This window comes from Eublepharis macularius, chromosome 2 (assembly GCF_028583425.1).
Source record: "Eublepharis macularius isolate TG4126 chromosome 2, MPM_Emac_v1.0, whole genome shotgun sequence".
Classification (NCBI taxonomy): domain Eukaryota; kingdom Metazoa; phylum Chordata; class Lepidosauria; order Squamata; family Eublepharidae; genus Eublepharis; species Eublepharis macularius.
The window spans coordinates 229,595,446-229,620,092 of NC_072791.1; the positions used below are offsets into that span (position 1 = coordinate 229,595,446).

Below are 24,647 nucleotides of genomic sequence, written 5' to 3' on the forward strand. Positions count from 1 at the left end.
TCCTACTGGACCGTCTCCTGCGGCGCCGAAAATAGCCGAGCGCCTGACGGAGATTGCCGAAGCGGCCGCCATATTTATTGGCGAGGGGCGCACTGGAGAGAGGAGGCTGTTCGGTGGCTGGGGCTGGAGCTCGAGCTCCCCCGGCCGGCCGAGGAGGTAACGCGAAAGGCGGGCAGGAGCCCCGCGGGGGTCCCCTCTCCTCTTCAGGGGGCGGGCGAGCGGTCCGCGGCCGGGCGGGCCCTGAGGCTTCGCGGCGGCTGCCTGGCGACGTCCTTGACAGGGGTCGGGGGGGGGGTGAGTGTCGCGACAGAGCATGCGCAAAGGCCCCGTTCCCAGGCCTTGGCAGTTGCACCCCTGTGGGGTGCGCGAGGCTCGCGGTTCTGGCCGAGCCCAGATCGGAAAAGGAGCACGTTTGCTGGCGCAGCACTTCCCCGCCGGGGCTGCTGTTGTTGCTGCCGCCATGTTGCTGGGTAGCAGCAGAAGGCCCGGGAGGCGGACAGTTTCTGTATCTCTGTAGGTCGTTTATTGTCCGCCTTTCTCACTGCGACTCAGGGCGGATTACGCAGTGCGAGATTTGAACAGTCAGTAACAAGGACCTTTCCATAAACTATGCCGTAGCGTAAATAAATGCAAGTTTACAAAGACAGCATTTGCAAGAGTCCAATAGAGAGTTGAAGAATGCAGTCCTGTGCATCTCACCCTGCAGTCACTCCATTGGCTACCCATCAGCCACCGTGCTCAATTCAAGGGATTGGTTATTACATACAAATCTCTTCAGGACCTTGGTCCAACATACCTACAGGGACGGCCTCCCACCGTATATCCCTCCATGGCAGCTTTGCTCATCTGAACAGGGTCTTTTGCAGGTGCCACTCTGCACATGGGCAAAATCAACAGCCGCCCGTACACGGGCTTTACCCTATGGCATGCCTGCCTGAGGAGGTCAGGAGAACCCCCATGCTCCTGGCTTTTTGCAAGCAATGCAAAACTGAATTATTCAAAAAGACTTTTTTCTCAGATTGGAGGGCGGTAGTGTAGGGTGGGGGTCTCAGATGTTTCGCTAATGAGTTAGGAGCCATAGACTTCACCATTATGTTGTCTTATGTATTATCTGTTGCTTTAAATATGTACTCCTATATACTACCTGTGCTTCATGTTGTTTAATGTCAATCTTGGAATTGATTATGTTCTGTTTCAGCAATTCTCCAGCCCCATGTTGGATCCTTGCTAATGCTATGTGTTTGTAAACTTGTATTCATTTACCCTATAACATTATTTATGGAAATGTCCTTGACACTGTCCTTGCTACTTGACTGTACGGATTTTACACTATGTAAGCCACCTTGAGACTCAGTGAGAAAGACAGAGTATAAATGACATAAATAAATAAATAAATAAATAAATAAATAAATAAATAAATAAAATAGTTTGCATTGTGAAACTCACCCTTTGGCTTCAGAGTGTTGCTTTGGAGCTGTGCCAGGGTTGTGCTCCTTCAAGTGTTGACCTGTTTGTCCAATATGGCCGTGCATTGTCGGTCTCTGAACATAACTGCATGCAACAGAGCAAGATGTTCAGATCCCCATAGTCACCCTTAGATGCTCATCTGGCACTAACTCAGTGTTGAAGCCTATTTTGGTTGTGCTCATTGTTTGCTGGATAGCCCAGGAGAGCCTGATCTCGTCAGATCTCAAGACGCCAAGCAGGGTCGGCCTTGGTTAGTAATTGGATGGGAGACCCCCAACGAAGATCAGGGTTGCAGAGGCAGGTGACGACAAACCACCTCTCTTAGTCTCTTGCCATGAAAATCCTGCCAGGGGGTTGCCATAAGTCAGCTCTGACTTGAGGGCACTCAGCACCACCATTGCTTGCTCTTGATTCTGTTCCTGTGGTGGTTTGCCTTCCTCATTAAAGGTGACGGCATGTGCAAAAAAAAGTTACATCCTTAATGCCATGTAGAAAAAGGCTTTTCAACAGGTGTAAGCATTTTCATCATATTAACACTGTGACATTTATGCCTCATGTTATAGTGTGCAAAACCTTAATGTATTGCTTATTTTTAAGATTTTGTTTTTGCAAGAGGTCTTTTTGAAAAATGCAGTATCAGCTGTGTGCGCCAAGAAAGCAAGGACAAGCTGTTGTGTCCTCTTCCCCACAGCGAGTGAAAGTGATGCTCTTTCTTGCATCTGTCTTTCCATTCTGACCTCCTGATGGACCGCTAGTTTGATCCAGCAAAGCTCTTCTTGGGGAACTAACGAATCTTGGTTGGTACAAAAAGAGATTTTCCAGCATGAACCGTGTCAAAACAGCTGCTTGAATCAAAATCTGATGCAAGGGATGCTGCTGTGGTACTACCATTTCTTAGTATACTGCCACATGTGCTCTCAAGTCTGTTGAAATTTGGAAACTTAGGTTTCACTCTCGAACGGATCGGGCTGCACATTTCCTGTAACTTTTCCATTTGTGATAACAGAGGTTACTTTTCTGACAGTGAGAATAGTCACCATTCGGGACTTAAATATAAAGCATAAGTATAAAAATATAAAAACGAAAGTAAAATAATACGTAAAAATAAATACTGAGCCATTGCCAAGTAAGGAGTGACCCACTAATGAAGCCGAGGTGAGGGGAGATGAGTTCGGGCATTTTCTAGGTCAGCGTTTCCTGACCTTTTTTTCGTGGAGGAACTCCTAAATTAATTTTTCAGATCCAGGGGAACCACTTTCTATGAAAATGTTGACACACCAGAAAAAGAAGATACCAGAGAACACAATTCAATTGCTGCAAAATTATTGTCAAGAAAAATTATTTATTTATATAAAGTCAGCTTATGTAACCTTAGTAACCATGATATTTCAAGGGATATTTGGAGTTGTTTTATGGTATTTCAAAATTTTAATTAATTTTTTTCATGATTTTTTGTAGAAGCCCTGATAATGTCCGAAGGAATCCCAGGGTTCTGCAGAACCCTGGCTGTGGGGAACTGCTCTAAGTTATGTCCTGGTTTTTAATTTAATAGCTAGGCTAGTAAGGTTTGCAGGTTTGTCATCTGTTTCTCCTTGTAGAATACTAAGGTAGAATAAACAAGACAGAAGAAATGCAAGATTTAAAGTCAGCATGTTACACCACCGCCACCACCAGGGGCTTGGGATTTTGTTTTGATTTGCCTTCCAAAGATCGCACATTTATATACACCGTACTTCTGATTGTTTCTGAGTTTCAAGTTATGGCATACCAAGTGATTGATACAGAAACGTCCAGATGAGCACAGGTCCGTCCACCTAGCTTGGTTGTTTGCTCTGACGCAGTGGTGCAGAGAAAGATCTTTTCCCAGCTCTGGCTGCCTACCACGTTATTTATTATTCTGTCCTTTATATAATGAGCCTAGAAAAACATTTCTAGTGGAGTTGTAAAAGGGTCTTGACTCTTCCCCCGTTAGAGAGAAGCTGATTTTCCTCCTCTCAGATGCTGACCCATTTGTCAGCATAAAGTATCACTCTTCGCTGTAGAAGCTTAAAATTTTTGGGCCAGAGTTGTTTTTAGTAATGTTTTTTAGTTGATCAGTACCTTTTGGGTTGTTAATTTTAAACATTGACATTTGTAATTGTGTTCTATAATTTTGTTAGATTCTTTTATGCATCTGATTGTAAACAGCCTGTGGCCAGAGACAATAAACTTTTATAACTTATGGCTACCTGAGGTCTTTGAAGATATCAGGGACTAAAATGGGGACCCTCTACATGCAAAGCACATGCTTTCCACTCAGACACAGGCCCTCCTCCAGAGAGGGAATGCCTTACCTGGGCTCTTGGCAAAGGTGTGCCAGGATTTCCAGGCACTGTGCTTGTTTGCTGAGCCATTACACCAGCTCTTGTTGGAATTCGGCGTGCATCACTACTGTACGTGAGAGTGCTTGACTGCCGTGGTGTCCTGTTCTCATGTGACGCTAGTGGAAAGTGATTTGTACATTTCTTGCATAGAGGCAAATCTGATTTCGTAGCAAATCAAGCCTGAATTCTCCCTAGAAGCTAAAACGATTAAACTGAGGCTATTGTATTTTGTATGCTGGACCCACCGGAAAAGATAATAATGCTAGGAAAAGTCAGTAGGAAAAGAGGAAGACCCAACATGAGATGGCTTGACTCGATAAAGGAAGCCATGGCCTTCAGTTTGCAAGGCTGTCAAAGATAGGATATTTTGGATGGCATTAATTCATAGAGTCACCATAAGACAGAAGTGACTTGATGACATATAACACACACATGTGCTTTTACTCCAGATTCACAGGCTGTACATTTGTTTATCACTTTCAGTGACTTTTGCAAGAGATCTACCATCTCTCTCATTGCAGGATGCATGTATTATTGTGGACTCCTCTAGCCCTGAGTCAGAAGATGAGTCTTCATTAGAGAACTCCTGCACAGAACTCTTTTTATCAAATAAAACTCAATTGCTTGAGGATAGGTGAGGTTCTCAGATGTTGAAGTGTGTGTGTGTGAGAGAGAGAGAGAGAGAGAGAGAGAGAGAGAGAGAGAGAGAGAGAGAGAGAGAGAGAGAGAGAGAGAGAGAGAGAGAGAGAGGCAGATTTATTAAATGTTACCACTACCATTGTTTCATATACTTGTTATTTAAAATAATGCTTAAAAATGGATTTTTATGCCTTTTCATCCTCTTGTAGTTTGAGTTTTAATCTCTTTACTTCCAGCACCATGCTGCGATTACCTGCTGTCCGCAAGGCCTTGAATGGTGTCACTCAGACTACTAAAGGATGTGGTAAGTTGTCTTATTCAGAACTTGCACATAATATCCCTCTTGGATTCAGTTGGTTAAGTTGGGTAGTTTCCTTGTTAAGATAATGATCGCATAGTGTATTTGGCTAATCATGAGAATTTTATGGGTAGCAATAGATATTGTGTGGTAAAAATGGCATAGGATGAGCAACTAACTGTAACATTAGGATTTGTTATTGAGAGTTCTCTGTGTGCAAAAACAGAAAGTTCATCGAGGAATGCTGTTCGTAACATTTTGGAAAGTAGCTCTTGTGTGCTTCTCTTGGGGACTTCATTGGAAGTCTGCATTGCTTTTATATTTCACGTAGAAAGAAGGACAATTCAATCAGATATTTCCTAATTCTGGAAACTGGTTCTGTTTTTCAAATGGCTTATAACAAACAGAAAACTTTTCAATCACGAAGTCACCAAAACTATAACATCTCAGACATCTTCAGAAGGCACAAATTGAAGTATCAAGCAGCAGTTAAATATAAAGCATTTATTTTTTTAATTTATAATACACATTTCTCACTGACACAGTGGATTACAAAATTTACCAAAGCTATAGCAACAATATAAGACATATTATATAGTAATTTATTATTTAGCAATTTAGCAATGCTATAGGCAACGGTATTAAGTCATATAATAAACATTGTGATAAGATTTGAGTGCAAAATTAGATAACTCAATAAAAGCAGTACAAGACCAGATGTTCAAAAATGGATTACAGAAATTAGAAGATAATGCAATTAAAAACAAGGAATGCATACAATAAATAGTGCCATAAACGACAATCCTTTAGTGCTCACCTAAAGCCTGTTACTTCACATGCACGATAAAAAACAAACTTCATCAGTGATGCCATCTTAGGGAATGTAAAATGTTTCTGTTTTTTTTTAAATTTAGTTTGGCATGCTATCTCATGGAGAATTCTTCTGTTGTGATCTCAGTGAAATGATACAGTAACTCTGCATAGGATTGCACTGTAAATCAACAAAACAATAGACTCCATGTTGACTCTTACCAAGGTGTAAAATATTTATGTCCCTTTGCCATTTTCAACAGTGATATGGCTGGCCATTAATATTCAAGCAAGTGTTAGCTACAGCTGTTTGTTCGCCCTATTATTGTGTCACTAATTTGGCCAAGAAACCCAACATATTTGCTATGACATTGAACAATAAGTATACTTTCTGTTCTTATTTTCTTAGTGCGTGCAACAGCGACAGCAGCCAGCAACCTCATAGAAGTTTTTGTCGATGGGCACCCTGTATTGGTACCTCCAGGAACCACCGTGCTTCAGGTAGAACAAGCTCTGGGAGCTATATAGCTTTTCCCATTCCGGTCAGACTGTTACAATAGTGGTATTTTTGCATTCTCTTAAATATTAAAAATATCTGCCTTGCTGTAGATTCTCAGTGGCTTCTTTAGGAATTGGGGTGAGAGGAAACTACTTTCTAGATCCAGGTGGATTGTCAGTTTGTAATACCAAAATAAAACAGGAGTCCAGGATCACTTTAAAGTCTAACAAAACTTACTCTAGCGTAAGTGAGCTCTCGACTCACAAAAGCTTATGCTGGAATAAATGACTTTGAAATGCCATTGAATCATTTGCTCCCTCCTTATCTCATCTGAAAGTTGCTGATGAGACTAGTTTTAGCAGCCACGTGGAATTGATTTACTGTGCATCTCTGAACTTTTGTCAGATGTATTCATATTATTACCCCTGCAACCCCCCCCTCTAAAAAAACCCACAACTGTTCTATCTAGAATCTTATTGAGGTAGCTGGAAGAGATTTCTAAACAGATACAGTATTTACTCGAATGCAATACTAGATTTTTTTTTTACAGGAATACCATTGAAACGTAAAAAAAGGGGATTAGCCGTGTTAGTCTGTAGTAGCAAAATGCAAAGAGTCTAGTAGCACCTTTAAGGCTAACCAACTTTACTGTAGCATAAGCTTTCGGGAACCACAGTTCTCTTCGTCAGATGCATCTGATGAAGAGAGCTGTGGTTCTCAAAAGCTTATGCTACAGTAAAGTTGGTTAGTCTTAAAGGTGCTACTGGACTCCTTGCCAAAAAAAGGGAGTAATCTTAAGTTTGCTTACAAGTTGCAGTTATATCCACGAATAAAAGCTTTTTATGTGTAACTTTAGCTGGAGTGGGTGCCCTCGCATTCAGGGTTGTCTTCCTTTTGACTCAGTATGGTATTTGTTTTGTGACCTCAATTTTTAAAAGGGCACGTCACCGTTCCTTCTCTGGCTGGATTGCTGATGACTCGGTATTTCTCCTGTCGCTGGCCTGAAGGGGGAGAGGGGACAGTGGCATCTAGGCCTTTCAGAACTGTGCAATTTTGGGCTAGTTTCCAGGCAGAGGTGGGGAGGAAATTATCATTGAGAAGAAGGAGGACACAAAGAATATGGTTTGGAGAACCTCACTTAATAGTAACTTTAAAATGCTGGATTTGAGTCCACTGCCCTAGAGACCAACAAGATTTTCAGGGTATAAGTTTTCAAGAGTCAAAGCTTTGTTCTTTGACTTTTGAAAGCTTATATCCTGAAAGCCCTGTTGGTCTCTAAAGTGACACTGGACTCATCGTGCAGTTCCACTGCAGACTCAGAGCTGCCTACTTTTGAAATACTGCATTTGATTTGTTTTAGGCACCATTTATGCTGAGTCAGCATTTGGTGTAGTGATTAAGAGTGCTCTGAGTGGGTGTTAAGTCATCCTGAAGGGCGGTATATAAATCGAATGTTGTTGTTCTTCTTGTTGTTTACTCTTGGTGTAACTTCATAGGGGCTGATTCTGATGTGATGCAAAACCATGATTTAATTTAAACTAATCATAGTTGATCATCTATTAACGTTGTGTAATTTGTTTTCTTGTTTATGCATTGTATGTTGTTTTTAAAGTTAATAAAAAGTTTTTTAAAAAGTTGATAATCTAAATGCAGGCCACTGTACCAACTGTGGCTCGCTGTGTTTTTTGAACTCAGGGTCTGAAGTTGGCTTATTAACTTATAATTTTGTATTATATATCAGTCCAGTATTGTGGCGTAGTCCTGCTTTGTTGCCTGCCTTGCTACAGAGACACCAAGCAAGAGCAGCTTAAATCAAAACTAGTTATGGCTTCCACTGGTGATGCTCAGTAATGAACTGCCTCTCCTCGTCCTCAGCTTGGAGTCTACCTGGCAACAAACTGGCCTGCCCCCCACCCCCCAACTCTGCCTAGGAATGTTGCATGTTCCTTCCATGCATACTTGGAGGGGGGTAGTAGAGGGGAAGTAACCCCAATGAAATCTTGGCTTTCTTGACTGATTGTGCTCCAGCAGCAAAGCACTTTACAAGAGCGCCCGCCCTGTTTATTCGGGGGGCGGGGGTGGGATGTGTGGGGCTCAGTGTCTGCTTGTTGTGTTGAGCCCAGCCAGAGATTCCTGAGTCCGGCTTCCCTGCCCCTGCTTAGCTGCTGGGCATTGGTAAGGCCATCCTTAACGACCCAGCAGAGCTTTGCTGTCAGTTGAACACCAGCTGGCGGGACAGCGGGGAGAGGATGCTAGACCCAGAAGTTGCCAAGATAAGCCAGGATTTGGTGAGCATTTGTGAGCTGAATCCTGGCTTCGCAAGCTAGTCAACATGAAAATAAACCGTGGCTTCACATAGTCTGAGTGAGCCAAGATTTTGTGGAACGCCAGTGTTTGAACACCCTGTGCCACTGAGCTTGAACTATTTACATTCCACAGGAATAAGAAGTCGTCTAGTTGGACAGAGAACATAAGTAATGGAAGCCCAATACCTGAGTGAAAGTTATTTCCTGTTTTTTTTAATGCTCTACCCTATATTGATGTTCGATTTCTGAATGCAGTACCAAATTGGAAAGCCCCTTTCTGTTTCCACGCAGATCATTGTAATCTCTTTAACACTTGCTGTAATATTCCTCCAAAATATATTGGCGTTTTCCTCTCATGGGTCCCTTCCCTTACAGCTGATGATAAACATTCCTAGCTGATACTTTATTATTTTTTTTAAAAAGTAATTATTTGTCTTCTTCCTCCCTAGGCTTGCGAAAAAGTTGGAATGCAGATTCCTCGCTTTTGCTATCATGACAGACTGTCTGTGGCTGGAAATTGTAGGATGTGTCTTGTGGAGATAGAGAAAGCGCCCAAGGTACGTTTTTGCAAAACATCTAGTATCAAATGTAAATTCGAAGTTGTAATATGTCTGATGGTAGCGGCTGCTTTTTAACATTATTCTGCATGTATTTCTTTACAGTGCAACTGTAAAGCTTAATTGATCTCTCAATAGAGGCATGATAGACCTTTCCAGACACACTCTCAAAGTACCATAGAAATCTAGCTATAATGTGTGACCTTAAAAGCTGGCTTTTATCCAGAAAGTAACTGCCAGTTTATGTTGTGCCATTGTGCCTGTTGAAGTCAGATAAAAGTTTTGTTGGATTCACCTTTTTAGTAAAGAACAGCTTGCAACCTGTACTTCAAGTGCGTGTGTTAATCTCACACAAAGTGGGGCCTCAGTGCGTTGCTTGCAGCGACCAGGCTCCTCTTTTCCTATGGCTTGTGGCTCTTCTGTGTGTTATGTGTGCAGATTGGCAATACTGGCTGTGGGAAAGAGGCAGACGCTACATCTGTGAAAAAACGTGTAGGGCCAACGCGCATGCTCTGCTTTTCACCTGCAGGTGTCTCCCAAATACCCTTTCCTGTTAGTCATCCCGGTGACTGGTGTTATATGTCCAAGTGATGTCTTGCTCTAAATGCGTGCAGCATTTGCTTGTCCGGGACTATGCAGCACTTTAGGCAGTGCCCCCCCACTCCTGCATTGTTTAATGTATCTTACTTATTTAAAAAGTGAATATACTACAGAAGCCTAAAACCTAGATGGCTAGAAAAGGGCCTGGGGAGAATAAGAAAGCTTTAGCCTGTGGACAATAAATTAACGGGTCAGATGCTGGGAGGAGGGAACCCCATAAGCAACTGGCTGCAATAGAGAAGGCTTTTTTTTCATACCTCCCTGCCTTATCTTCGAAGGCAGGGGAATATGAAACTGGGCCCCAGAGGAAGATCTTGGTATTTAGAAAGCAGCAAATACCCTGGTCTTTGCCCATGAGAGCTTCAACTGGAAGAGCTAGCACCTTGAATTGAGCTCAGAAGAGAACAGGCATCCAATGAAAACCTTAAGTTCTGGCATGATACAATTGATGTCAGCCAATAGCATTCTGGCATTCTGGACCAGTTCTGGTTTCTTGACAGTCTTCGAAAGCAGCCCTGCATAGAGAGCATTCCAGTGATCTAATTTGTAGGAAGGACAAATGATTAGAGGCATTTAAGTCCCGGTTCCCCACTATGTGGATTAGACGTGGGGCTCTGGGGTGTTTTTTTGTTGCTGTTGACGAAAAGCATGGGTGTTAAGTTATGTATAGATCTGCCCCAGATGAGCAAACTGGGTTATATCAAACAGTCTGTCAAAGTTAATGTTGACGTGTCAGTTCAAGCCACGTTCCTCTGATTGATGGCTCTTTGTGATTTCTCTGAGGGAGCTCTTCTGGCCTAGGGATGGTGATGATACCTTACCTACTGCTAGCACCTCTTCCGCATTCTGCAGGCTGGCCAGGACTGGGCTCCACTGGAGTAAGACCACAGGCTTGGCTGGCTAGCCTTGAGAGCATAGATGGAAATGTGGAGCTTGGCACACAGGCCTTGTGGCTAGTGGACCAGTTGGTCCAGCAAGGCAGCCTTCTGGAGCCTCCGCTGAAGTGTGGATCAGGCTCAGCTGCACTGCTGGCTGGTGTTGAAGCTCTTGAGGCTGCGCTGTGCTCTGGCCAGGATCCTGTGAGGAAGTTCCACTCTCAGCACTCTGCTCTGGGTCTACGGGGAGGTTGTGCGCAGCCAGCCACTTTGCCTTCCTTGTGCCACCTCTGCTGGTGCTGATCCTGCCGAGTGGGAGAGGGTCCTGGGGGGACACAGGCCCAGGTAAACAAGCCCAGCCTGGAGGCCTAAAAACTAACTCAAGGGCCAGCGGCTTCTCTTGTGGGCTCTGGGCAGAGTGGTGCCTCTGGTGCAGCTGGTTCGTCCTCAGCAGGTGCCTCTGCAGTGCTGGGCCCTCCTGGGTCCTGCCGGGCTCCTCCCTTGAGAATGCTGAGTCACCGGAATGGTCAGAGGAGGTCATGACACAGCCCTGTTAATTGAAACTGAGAATGGGGGGAGACAAGGGGCAGCCTCCCTCTGAACGCTGGCCCAGTTTCCATGACTTACATGTGTGTGAGGATCTCTGAACTTGTGTGCCCAGCTGCAGAGCCAAAGACAGTACCTGTGTTGTAAAACTTAGCCATCAGTTTTGCAAGCTGATTGGGAAGGATTTTGTACACTAGTGAAAATAACGTACATGAATATCATCACGTGTACAACTTCTGTTATGAAGTGAATGTTGGGTAGTGAACTGTAAGAGTCTACATGGATACATCATCATTAAATTTGTATCTTTCTGATTTGTTTGTAGCCAGTAGCTGCTTGTGCCATGCCAGTGATGAAAGGCTGGAATATTCTGACGAATTCTGAGAAATCCCGGAAAGCGAGGTAAGAGGGAGCTGATTTTGTACAACTTACTTTCCCAAGGTTACAATAATGGGTTTGTGGCTTGGTGTGTGTCAAAACAAAGTGCCTTAATTTTAATAAGCTACTTTTGTTGTTTAATGCATTTTTCTAAATAGAATACATAAAGAACAATTAAACAAATTCACTTCTCTGTATCAGTAATATAAAGCTTCATAAGTTAAATGGCTGGTATAAGCATGACGCTCATTCTTGCTTACTAACTTTCAACAGAGAGGGTGTGATGGAGTTCTTGTTGGCCAACCATCCTCTGGACTGTCCCATCTGTGACCAAGGAGGGGAGTGTGACCTGCAGGTATAACTTCTAGCATATCTTTATAATGTTGCCTCGAGTGAAACTCCACTTCTTGAACACGTTTATTTCTATCTGTCTTTAGGATCAGTCGATGATGTTTGGCAGTGATAGGAGCAGATTCCTGGAAGGAAAACGTGCTGTCGAAGACAAGAATATAGGTCCTCTAGTGAAAACTATCATGACCCGGTGTATACAGTGCACTCGCTGCATCAGGTAGCTGCTGTCCTGCTGTCCTTGCCACCAGAGTAATATACGCTTATTTTGTAACCTGAGGAAAATTGTTCAATCTGCTGCTTGCATTCAGTGGTTTTTGAAAGATCCTTTTATAGCTGAATTTGGTTACTGGATTTTGTTAGGAGACTTCAGCAAGGATATGTGAAGGAGTCACAGGTAATGCTTTACATATAAAGGTGAAATGGCTATTGCATGATGTAAGTCAGGTGGGTACAAAAAAAGAGAATGAAATCGAAAGGAAACTAGTCCTGTAACTAAATATCTAAGAGCTTTCTGTAAGCAGCGCAAATTAATAATGCAAAAGTAGTGTTTGTGAAATCAGGATTTAGCTCGCGGTCGCTCAGATCTTGGTGTGCTCGGTCCGGTGGAGTTCTGAAGTTTGCATGTTTCTTCTCCTGCCTTTTCTGCAGACACCTTGGCTAGTATTGCAGTGAGGGAAGTTCCAGGAAACAAGCCAGGATTAAAGGTCCACATTTGCATAGTGCAGAAAACCACAGTTGGAACTAACCGTAGTTAATAAACCAACATCAAATCATGATTTCTGATCATAGTTTAATGTACCCTGACAGTTGTTGTAGTAGCCCCCATTTCAGCAATCTCAATAATCCAGTTACTTTTAATTAAACCAAGGTTCTGTCTGACAGCTGAATTGAGCCAGTGTTTGCATTACATGTTAGTAGCTGAGGATAAACTGCTGTGGAGTAACTTTAACTTGATCAAGTATTTTACAATTAGTTATGTTGTTGGCTTCATTATTTTAATCTTCTTGAAGCTGTTCAGGGAATCAGATTAGATATCCAAGTAAGTAACTCTTAAAAGTTACTTAAAAGTAAAAGTTAATCTTTTATAAGAACTGAAGCCATGTCAAGCTGAATGTGTTTACCTATGAGCTGCTGTGATTTTTTTAATTCAAAAATTGAACCTGATCAATGTATAAGGACTTCTTTACACATTTTCTTTTATATGTGCTCTCAAAATAGTCTTAGAAGAAAAATCCTCTTGGGCTTGCTGCTTTAATGTATGTAATATGTTATTTTTCTCTTATGTATCCACTAGGTTTGCAAGTGAGATTGCAGGGGTTGAAGATCTAGGAACTACAGGAAGAGGAAATGATATGCAAGTTGGCACTTACATCGAAAAAATGTTCATGTCCGAATTATCAGGCAATGTGATTGATATCTGCCCAGTAGGTGCCCTTACATCTAAGCCATATGCTTTTACTTCTCGTCCCTGGGAGACAAGGTACGTATTCTCAGTGTCACTTTAAATTTAAACATTTTAATACCGCACTCAAAGATGAAGATCTGGATTTGCAAATTTGGTGGGTTTCAGACCTTCAAAAATATATTTGTGTTGGGCTTTCTGCTTTTTCCTTAGGAAGACCGAGTCCATTGACGTTCTTGATGCAGTAGGAAGTAATATTGTAGTGAGTACTAGAACGGGAGAGGTAATGAGAATTTTGCCCAGATTGCATGAAGACATCAATGAGGAATGGATATCCGATAAAACCAGGTATCTGTGAATCATTATTTTCTCAAGTGAACACAAAAGAGAGAGGTTATAGTGTTTCCTTCAGAACGGTGCTTGATTTAGAACCTCTTCAAGAACTATTTGTAAACTGATGTTGATATTTTCTGTTGATACAAAGAGATTGTTAAAAGCAGAGAACTGTCATCTTTTTTTATTCTCCAAACCTAGAGAATCCACAGAAAGATTTTGAAATCATTGATACCTGTATACATCCCATTCAGTAGGATTGTCTCTTTAAATTTGGTACAAGACCAGACAGTTTGAGGTTGTCTGCTTAAAACAGTAATTAAATACTCTAGCTTCAGTGTCATTTACCCCTGAAGTGCTGGTTGTATAGGCATAGAATACCGCAAGCGTATCCTTGCCATGCTAAATGACAAATAATTGACACAAGCTGACCATCCATGAGACTCATAGAAGGAAATCCTGTCTTCCTACGCTAGCCTCCACTTTCTCTCTTTTCCCAGCCCATTCTCTACTCTTTTTCTCTTCCCACCCTGCTATTGCTTTCCCTCAACCAGCAGTTGTGCTGAGATTTTTGTGGACCAGGCGCCAGTGCCAGGCAACTTCACAGTGCTAAGCGATCTCACAAAATTTTATGAAATCTCAAATGGTATTCTCTGTTTAGGGTGTTGAATTCTCCTCCCCCCGCATTGTTTTCTCAAGCTTCCAGAGAAATCCTAAAACTTAAGGGTTCACCTAGTTTTGTGGGTGGGAAAAACTCTACTTGTACATAGCCCCATTTTGTGCATTTTTTGATCAGCACTTTGGAGTCCATTGTTCAGAATTAAGAGACACTAATTGTTTCTTTTGCAGCTGAAGTGTGCTCTGGCTCATAAAATCTTAAATTACTATAAGCTCATTAGTCAAAAATGCCAGAGGACTATTATTTTGGTTGCTACAGGATACTTTAAAGTAATATCAGTTATTTTCCAGAAGGATAGCCGTGTTAAAAGTATCCCTGAGAGGACTGTATAGTAATAGTTCAAATTAATCAAGTACGCTGGTTTTAAGGGGACAATGGATTAGTTACTCCTTCAGCAGTTGTTTAATTTGATCTGAACTTTGCAGATTTGCTTATGATGGTCTGAAACGTCAGCGCCTTATTGAGCCCATGGTCAAAAATGAAGAAGGCCTGTTCACCTACGTATCTTGGGAAGACGCCTTGTCTCGGGTTGCTGGAGTGGTAAGAGCATTTGCTTCCAACAGCGCACGTGTTAAACACAGCTAAGTAGTCGGACTGCTCACCGTACCTCCAAGCCCTATCCAATCACTCTGCAAATAGCACCGATAGCCGATTAGCGGTTCCTGTAATTTTGAGGAAGGATTCTGAAATAGCTTTTCATGTGTTAGAATTTATTGGCCGCTTTGTGTTGCATATCACAAAGATACAATTGCATCTATAATGTTCTTTTTTTTTTTAAGGAATATTTTAAGGCTTCTTTTTGTTTTTCTCTGTGAAAGCAACCATACAGTTTTACGAACAGCTACATTACTACATCACTGTTTTGCAATAAGAACAATTTTGCCATCTTCTCAGGCTTTTTGGCTCATGAAAGCTACCCCATGAACCTATTCTGCCAGGAGAGTATACTTACACTAATGGAACAGATTTACAGGATCAGTCATATCACAGAAATAAGTTATAATTGTATTTATGTATTTGTAATGCAGTATCCTTTTAACTTTGTTTTTCTTTTTTGTAAGGGGATAACTTGAACTGTTGATATGTGGCCAATAAAGGTTAACTTGAACTTGAACTCCAGGATCAGTCTGGGGCGGGGCGGGGGGGGGGCGTTGTGCCAAAGGCAGGTACTTTATTTTTCTTCTAGAAAACATGTTTTAGTATTACACCTTGTGGCACATTGTATTTTGTCTTTAAAGCTTCAGGGTTCCCAAGGTGATGAGGTAGCTGCCATTGCAGGAGGGCTGGTGGATGCGGAAGCGCTCGTTTCTCTCAAGGACTTGCTGAATAGAGTAAACTCCGACAACTTGTGCACTGAAGAAGTTTTCCCTACTGCAGGAGCTGGGTACGATAGTGTAAATAGATGCTTTCAATGAGCGACTGAGAGCATAGCCTTGGATTTGCTTTGTTGAACTGACCAGCATATCGTAAGCAAAACGAGAAGCGCTGCATGGTGGGGCAGCAGTGCAAGTTTTTGCCTGAGAAAGGTCAGTCTGACAGAAGTAGGTCCCCGTGATGGTGCTTGCTTGTGGGCTTCTAGACAGTCCTCTACAAAGTATGCCACATTTTATTTTCCTTTCACGTGAAAACGTGTATTAATAGAATGTGTATTGTAAGATTTGACATTCATTTCCATATGAAGGAAAGATGCCTTTGAGGATTTTGTTGCACCAGTCCTGGGAGAAGAATTGCTTGAGTAATTTGTAGCTTAAAATGTTGGTTTCTGATGCTAAGGTTTCTGAGCCCCAGGCTGTTGTTTCTCCATGATCAATATAGCTGATTGACTTGTGCATTGTGTTACAGAACAGATCTACGATCCAACTACCTCCTTAATACCAAGATCGCTGGAGTGGAAGAGGCAGATGTCCTGCTTCTGGTTGGCACCAACCCTCGATTTGAGGCCCCACTCTTCAATGCCAGAATTCGAAAGAGGTTTGTCATAAGATGAAAGCATCTTTCCTTCTGCAGACTCTTAAAATGAGTGGTGCATCGAGTTCTGATTCAAAAATGAAACGTGGCATAGGCCTAAACCTGGGCGTCAGTTTTCAGTTTAGTATCTTAATCTGTAAAGCAGATTTTGCATTATGACATATTTTGTGATCTTTCTCCACCCTCCTCCTTTCTTTGCCCCGCTAGAAAAATTATACAGGGTTGAATTGGAGGGTTCGTTTGTTAAACACAGGCTCCTTTCCTAAACATCTACCAAATTTCATTTTGCTACCTTGATGTTAAAAGGGAGTTACAGCATTATAAACAGGAAGTTTAAATGACCCAGTAATTTATTGTATAGTTATTTATTGAAAGATTAAATGACAATATATAGTATTGTTACCAACTCCATGGTAAGTGTGGCATGGAAATGATCTGAGGTGGAATCAAAGACCGCGCTGTTGTGGGAGGGGTGAGTATGTTGTAAAATGTAGAAACAATTTGTTCAACCATGCTTTACATTTCAAGGCTTTGAAAAGGATTCAAGGAGTTTCCATTTTCAGTGTACACAAATTTATGAAAACTAGTCAAGAATAATTCTTGCATAATTCTCCCATACCAGCCACAGAAACATTAACAATAAAAAAAAAATCAAAAAAGTTCTGTGTAACAGCAGCTACGAGAGATGTGGGCATTGCAATTCCTGTTATTTAAACTAAAAAAGTGTTTGAATGATTTCCTTGGAGGCAGTTGCATACATACTATGAAACTGACAAGAGTTTACTGAGTTTTGTTTCCCTCTAGGCTACAGATAGCTGCCAATCCCATCACATTCAGTTTGGAATTGAGCCACTTAAATTGAATCAATTTGGACATCAGGCTTTAACATTGTCTCCAGTCTGGTTAAGCCTATGGGCCCCATGACATTATTGGAACCTAATAATGGTTTTCCTGCAGATAGACCTACCAGGAGTTCTCACCACCCTCCATTCCCCAAACATTCTGAAGCAGAGATGGGTGCAGACTTCAGGTTTGGCGTGCTTCTACAGAAACTACATTTTCTGTTCTTCTGACATGCCATGATCCTGGCGTATAATTTCTGCAAACCCTGGCACCCTAACATGGAAGGAACTTGCCATCTCCTCTTAGTTTGAGAAAGGGAAGGAAATCTCCTGGGAATCCTGTAGAGCTGTCAGTTCATATAGGACTTTGGAGAGCATCTGATATAATCTGAATGGATGGGGAGTGGGGAACGGTACTCTGAAACCCGCCCTTTCCAAATTTGATCCCGCTTCTGTTGTGGACCGCTTGTCCTGTCTAACTATGAACATAATCTAGAGGCTGAATTGGGGACTTAGTCTCTCGGTAGTAATGATGTTGTGTTGCTAAATTACCCTGTCCAGCAGCAGTAGATTGAGCGGGGTCTGCCTTGAGCTACTGGTTTTGAGGAGGGAGAGTTTTTGAAGAACTGCAAAAGATAGAAATGGGTACATGTCGCTTAAAATGTACAGAAGTGTCATGATCTTATGAAATGCACAATTCAACATGTCCCTGTAATAAAAAACACAGGCCCCAATCTAAATGTCTGTGTTGAATCTTATGTGCACAGTTGGGTTAAGCATAGACCCAGCGGCCATGGCTCAGTGGTGGGGCATTTGCTTTGCATTCAGAAGATCCCAGGCTCGAGAATCAGGTAGGAGGTGATTCGAAAGCCCTCCGCCTGAGGCTCCGGAGAGCTGCTGCCGGTCTGCAGGGAAAATACTGACCCTGATGGACCCAGGGTCTGACTCTGCAGAAGGCCGTTTCCCGTGTGCTCAGGTCCTCCTCTTCTCACGCTGCCCACAAGCTGCTCCTTAAACTCTGAGCTGCTTCCAGATCATCTTCCAATGCAGGGTGAAGAGCTGCTATCAAGAGAGGAACCAGAGCTTGTGTGTTTGTGTATGGGGTGGTTGTTTGGCACCTTCTTGTATTAAAAACTGATTTAATAAGTAAAACTTGAGGACTCTTTCTGTACAGTATCTCTTCGATTCAGTGAGTTCTGTACAAGGAACACTTGTAGGATAACATGTGCCTGGGAAAAAGAAATAGTTGTAGCATGGATGTATTGAACATCATAGAACCTCGAGCTTTAATGGCACCTTAATGGCATTTGATACATTTTCAGTTGGCTACACAATGAGCTCCAGGTGGCCCTCGTGGGCAGCCCAGTCGACCTGACTTACACGTATGATCATCTGGGAGATACTCCACAGCTACTCCTGGACATTGCTTCGGAAAAACATCCATTCAGCAAGGTACCTCTTTGTTTAAAAACAAAAAACAACATGCAGTGGTTGTGCAGCCCCCAAATCGAGTGAAGTTTTTTTGCTTGAATGATTTTTGCAAGGTCATTAGCTGTATAGAATTAATGGAATACTATTCAATATGTAAGTAAATATGATGTGCGGGATTTAATTTGCCTAATGCATTTCTACCGCTAAGCTGATCTGCCAGGGCCTAGTTGGGAGGCATCTGACCTAAACCAATTTAGGGTGCAGAATTTCTGTACTGCACACAGATCTTCAACTAATGTTTGAAAATCACTTCCTTGGGAAAGCAACATTAGGATCTTGAGTTCTTTTTCTCAGAAACTGACACAATAATTAATTCCTGCTGTTGTGCTGCTATGACTAGTGTAAAATACACAGGAGAACACAAAGCCACTTTTGATTTGGGTGCAATTCAGAATTTAAACTGTGCTTTAAAATATCCTGAAAGTGGCTTGTTGTCTCAATATCCTAGCTCTGGAGTGATTTTCTGCTCTCTTGCTTCTTTCACACAGATCTTAAATCAGGCTAAAAAGCCAATGGTGGTGGTTGGCAGCACAGTGCTTCAGCGTGGGGATGCAGCAGCTATTCATTCAGCCATTTCCACCATTGCACAAAATGCTAAGACCAAAAGTGGAGCTGGTGTCGAGTGGAAAGTCATGAACATCCTTCATAGGTTTGCTCAAACTTGATGCTATTCTGTTGGATCCCATGATGGGCGTGGAAATTTCAGTGTGAATCTGCTGGCAGTACCCATCCCTGGGCTCAAGTGCAAACTACAGAACTTCTGGAAATTTTGGGCTGCATCCCAAAATGGTCGATTTTTGTGCTGTCATTGCACTGCAGCAGTCTCTGTCCTGTTCACACAGGAAAATCCAGCTGTGAATGATTGCTGTAATGCAGTAGGCTGGTTCCAGGCTAAATGTTCCGCTGACGGAAAGCAAAAGGCAATTTCTGCCCTTCCGACTGCAGACCCCTCCAAGTTGTTCCTCAGGGTCCCGTATCCTGGCGGGAGCAGCATTTTGTGGAGATCAGTGGGCTGTGATGGAGAGAGCAGGAAAGTTCCATTCCATTCACGGAAAATTTGGTCTGGATCTGATCCTGTGAAAGTGCAGCATCCAGTAATCTCTGGACACTAACTGTTCAACTGTTCCATAAAGGCGCAAACATTTTAGCAATCTGAATGGGGCAAACCTTAGTAAAACATACCTGGTCAGATATATCCAGACACATTCAGATTGAAGATATAAATTTACTTCCAAAACTGAGCATGAACTGGTCCAACTCAGAATTTTTAGCTGTGCACAAAACAGGCTATGTATAATAGTGTATTTTTTGTCTTCTAACTTTCTTCAGCATATATCCAATCACATGTTCCCCTCTGGCAGCAACAGGCTTCTGGAGGCAGGCATTCTTACAGTGCTTTAGTCTCACACTCTCAGCCTAACCTACTTTGCAGGGTGGTTGTGAGGATAAAATAGATAAGAGAACAAAGTAAGACACTTCAGGTCCCCTTTGGGGAGGAAAGGGGGTATAAAGCAAGTAACTAAAATGAGTACACCTGACAAATGTTGTGACCACGTATGCAATTGTAGTATGTTTCTGACTATTAAATAAATTATATATGGTGAAATAGTAATCTTTTCTCTATAGGGTTGCAAGCCAAGTAGCTGCTCTTGACCTAGGTTACAAACCAGGAGTAGATGCAATCCGGAAGAACCCTCCCAAAGTACTGTACCTCTTAGGGGCTGATGCAGGTTGCATTACTCGTCAAGATTTGCCCAAGAATTGCTTTATCATCTATCAGGGTAAGTAGAACGGCAACAGACGTGTAGCTGTGATGTTATTTCTCTAAACACATGAGCTAGAATGGTAGTTCCCAACCTGAAAGCCCCGGGAAGGGGAGAGGGGGCACAGAGTTTTTGCAGAGGTCCATGAATCCATATATGCACACTAAGCATTGTCATTTTTATTTTTTTTGCCACTGTGTATTTTCTCAATCAACTGGTACTAATAGTACTACTACTATCATGTGAGGGTGGGGAGGTCCTGTGAAATTTTTGTTGTTAGAAAGTGTCCTCATGCTTCAAAACCACTGAACTAGAGTTAAAAGTAACATATTAAAATTAGGGGGGCATGAACATTAGTGCCTGAATGTATTGGACCCCCATGCAATAAGCATTTATTTGGTGTGAGATTTCCCCAAATCCAAGCTGTGTTGTTTTGCATGTGCTGCTTGAAAATTTCCATTGTCCTAGATTTTTTTGCCTTCTAATGTTTATACTCAACATCCTACAAAATCTTAGCAAATGAGGACTTAGGAAGAACATGAGGGAAATCCTCATATTTTCCCCGTCTTTCCCAAAAGCACGTAGAACAGACGTTGGGTCTGGGGGTTGATAAAGGAATGTATTACAGCGCATTGCTATCCGGCATTGATTCCAGCATAAGCCCATCAATTTCAGCAGGCGTAGATTAGTGACTGTGGGATTGTACTCCTATTGGTCAGTTGCCAGTTGAGGTTTTTTTGAGAGGAAGGTTAGCATGTGGCTTCCGCTCCATCCAAAATACCACCAGTAGAGGGTAAACTGGCCTGGTTCTTTTATAGTACAGCATCCTTGCACTAAACTTTGTTGTGTTTGAGTGCTTTAGGCTTCCATCCCAAGTACGCTTACTAAGCAGACACTCCCTAGTAAGCCTAGGAATTCCCACGGAATTCAGTGAAACTTGCTTTTGAATTGGGAGAGCCTTACTGACAACTCTGCTTCAGAGCCTTCATAACGACTCCTCCTATTTGGTATGTAGTTTAAAAGGCTTCGTAGCTACAACATCTGCCAAGAGTGGTTTGAACAACACATTAACAGTTGCTTAACAAGCTCATCAAGGCTATAATTACAGAAAGGCAAATAGGGATATCAGATGGCAGGCCAGAATGCAAGCTTCAGCTGGAAAGGCTGTAGTAATACTGGGGCAAGAATGATAAAATGTGTTATGCACAGAAAAAGCGAGCCAGCTTAAGAGAGGGTTAGTGAAGATGCGGTGGTCTTCCTCTTGGAGTGAAAGAACAAGCTAACGTTAGTTCTGCACATAATCAAGACTTCTCTTTAATCAAAGGAGGAGCATGCATTTATTGGAATTAGACTCCCTGCCATGCTGGTGGTTCCAGTGAAGTTTCCCATGTCCATTGCTGTTTGTTCCAGGGCACCATGGTGACGTTGGGGCCCCTATGGCTGATGTTGTTCTGCCAGGAGCAGCTTACACAGAAAAGGCTGCAACGTACGTGAACACCGAGGGCAGAGCTCAACAAACACGAGTTGCCGTAACACCACCTGGCCTGGCAAGAGAGGACTGGAGAGTTATTAGAGCAATCGCCGAGGTACTGCGAGTACATGAAAAATTAATTGCGGCAGAATATGAAAAATGGCTTGTAGGAATACTTCTGCAGTAAAAAAATGTTTCCTTGAATCTTCTTGAGACACCAACATGGAACCTGATAAATCCATAAATAGATGTATTTTATTTTTGGTTTTGTGATTGTTTCATAATGTTCTGCTTCTAATTGTTGACTACCTTGGTGGCCCTGATTGGTCAAAAAGGTGGGATATAATTCTTTAAATAAATAAATTCTGCTTTACAAGGAGGTGGGTGGGTGGAGGTAGATGGTGAAATATGCATTTTGTCTCAGGAGTCCTTGGAAGAGCCAGGGAGCAGATTGGATTCTGCTTTGGGGGTGGCAAACTCATTCTTGGTGGGACATACACAGCAACAGTGCCAACTATTACCTTGTCAACTCTACTGGTTCTAAGTAGAAATACTTCAGCTCTTGAAATTACAGTAACTTCAACCACATCATTGCAAATATTGTTTCAGTGCAAGCCAGCATCATATAGTGATTACAGTATTTAACCTGGGAGACCCAGGTTTGAGTCACTCCTCAACCATTCAGGTTCACTGGGTAACCCTGGGCCTGTCAGTCTTTGTCCACCTAACCTACTTTACAGGGCAGTTGTTGTGAGGATAAAATAGAGGAGGGGAAATTGTTGTTGCAAGCCACTTGTATCCTAAATACAAAAATCAAGATCTGATGCTGTTGAAGTTTTTACATTTCTTCCTCATCCATTTTGTCTTTCAGCTGGCCGGCCTGACCCTCCCATACGATAGCCTCGATCAAGTAAGGAGCAGATTAGAGGAAGTCTCCCCCAATTTGGTCCGATACGATGACGTGGAAGAAGCCAACTATTTCACCCAGGCAAATGAGCTGTCCAAGGTACATCCCGCTACTCTTTGTGCTCACCTGGCTCAGTGAGAACAAGGGTTTCTGTGGCATGCGAAAAAAGTGTACTGGGTGGAGAATCATTTGTATTGTATTTGTATTTATTAGACTTCTATTCCGTCCTCCCCGACCACAGGCTCAGGGCGGATTACATTATTTAAAACACAATTCATACAATTTCCATAATCATTTAAAAACATCACAAAATCTCAGTTCATAATAGAATAAAATATAAAATTTCCAGTTAGCAGCAGTCTTTGCTTAGCTAATTAATGCTTTTCCCAGAGGTAATTGCTGCATTCTTATGATTGCAGATAGTGAACCAGAAGCTTCTTACGGATCCTCTTGTTCCACCCCAGCTCACAGTTGAAGACTTCTATATGACAGGTACAGTAATCACGGACATGGCTTTAAGGGGGACTTAAAGGTGTAGCATGTTTAACGCGTGAATGCATAACAAGACTCCTGTGCATGCAGTCAAGAGACAAAGTAGTGGCTTCACTTTCGTATGAAACACTTTAGTTGTTGTGAACAGTGAACTATCATGAAGACACCCTGTGAGGGGCAATGGTTGGGAGAGTCTGCTTGGGACAGGAGGGACTAGAGTTTGAATCTTCTTTCATCTGTGAAGCTCACCAGGTGTCTTTTGGGCCAGCCACTGTCTCCCAGCCTAACCTAACTGGGGTGGTTGTGAATATAGAATAGAGATGGGGAAAACCCTGAGCTCGTTCACAAAATATTACAAGAATGTTTGGTTTTTTATACACAAACACTCCCATTACTTTAGAGCTACAGACTAGGAGTTAACTAAAGTTAGCATTTGATAGTATGAGCAGCTGAGCTGCAGCAAGTCTTGGACTGTGATCTTCACAATTCTGTGTAAATGCTTCTCCTTACAGATCCTATCAGCAGAGCATCACAGACAATGGCTAAATGTATAAAAGCCGTTACAGAAGGTGCAAAGGCAATTGAAGAACCAGCCTTCTGCTAAGGACTGAAATCTTGAAGTCCATCAGGAACTTAAGAGTGACCCCCCCCCAATTTTGTGGTAGTCAGTTTTGGGGATCACACCTTCTTCATGAATGCAAGTAAACTTTATTTAAGGCCAACTGCCAGTGTGCATTTATTATGTTCGACACAATTAGCTGTATTTATACATACTTGTTATGTATACTGATTGTGTACAAAAATGATGTAAAATTAAAGCATTTACATATACAAGACTGTTTATGTGCTGTGATTCAGCAAAGCAATGGTAACAGTTGGATGTATGTACTATTTATGACTATAGAAACAATACAGCAAGATCTAAGTATTTTCTTGCGTTTCATCATGTTTTCAGCATTCTGAATAAAGAATAATTTTTTATAATCAAAGATAGTATGGTATTAACAGGATTATACCTGTAAATCACCCAAGAGGCTTAACATTTCTTTGGAAGTATCAAATGTAGTATGGAACAAATATTGTCTCACAATACTTGCCTGACTTGACTGTGAAATAGAAAAAGCACTGCAGAACAAAACCACAGTAAAAAATAATTTTGTCCCAATAATCCTGATAAAGCCTTTATGAATAAGATACACAATCTTGATTCTAGTTCACTGGGCAAAAATGGAACTAACCCACTGAATGGCTTCTCACAAAGACACTAACAGTGCAATCTTAACACAGTTAGGCTTAGAAGGAGGTAATTCTTCTTAGGATTGCACTGTAAAAGAGAAACTAGAAGCTCTAACAGTGGAAAAGAGTCCAGTAGCTCCTGTAAGACTTACAAAATTAGTGGTAGAGTATGAGCTTTTGTGAGTCACAGCTCACTTCTTCATGAAAGCTCATACCCTACCTCTAATATTGTTAGTCCTATTGGTGTTACTGGATTCTTGCTCTTTTCTACTGCTACAGACAGACTAACATGGCTACCCATCTAGAAGCTCTAAGATTACTTCTGTTGCACTGCAGAAATAACTCAACTTTTCAAAATCATAAGTCCAGTAGCA

General features: G+C 42.0%; 1 protein-coding gene across 2 annotated transcripts; it reads left to right on the top strand.

The window, feature by feature from the left end:
• The first annotated feature begins 50 nt into the window (after positions 1-50).
• On the top strand, positions 51-24,389 carry NDUFS1 (NADH:ubiquinone oxidoreductase core subunit S1). Of its 2 annotated transcripts, XM_054971419.1 has the most exons (20): positions 72-156; positions 4,352-4,464; positions 4,706-4,773; positions 5,987-6,078; positions 8,832-8,939; positions 11,286-11,362; positions 11,612-11,693; positions 11,776-11,906; positions 12,984-13,169; positions 13,305-13,439; positions 14,529-14,643; positions 15,342-15,487; positions 15,946-16,074; positions 18,236-18,365; positions 18,893-19,053; positions 20,031-20,185; positions 21,578-21,753; positions 22,510-22,644; positions 22,965-23,037; positions 23,550-24,389. In XM_054971419.1, exons 3-20 carry the CDS (start codon positions 4,710-4,712, stop codon positions 23,639-23,641), a joined length of 2,187 nt encoding a protein of 728 aa, XP_054827394.1. In that variant the 5' UTR covers positions 72-156; positions 4,352-4,464; positions 4,706-4,709; the 3' UTR covers positions 23,642-24,389. The 2 variants fall into 2 exon arrangements, with proteins under 2 accessions (XP_054827393.1, XP_054827394.1); XM_054971418.1 differs by lacking the exon at positions 4,352-4,464 and having other exon boundaries at positions 51-156.
• Positions 24,390-24,647: the final 258 nt, after the last annotated feature.

What these genes read in the sequence shown, in the direction of transcription:
- NDUFS1 (XM_054971418.1), top strand. Translation starts at nt 4,710, where the DNA reads ATGCTGCGATTACCTGCTGTCCGCAAGGCCTTGAATGGTGTCACTCAG. An exon ending in AAAAACATCCATTCAGCAAG is followed by an intron (nt 18,366 to 18,892) that starts GTACCTCTTTGT and finishes TCTTTCACACAG; the next exon opens with ATCTTAAATCAGGCTAAAAA. An exon ending in TTATTAGAGCAATCGCCGAG is followed by an intron (nt 21,754 to 22,509) that starts GTACTGCGAGTA and finishes TTTGTCTTTCAG; the next exon opens with CTGGCCGGCCTGACCCTCCC.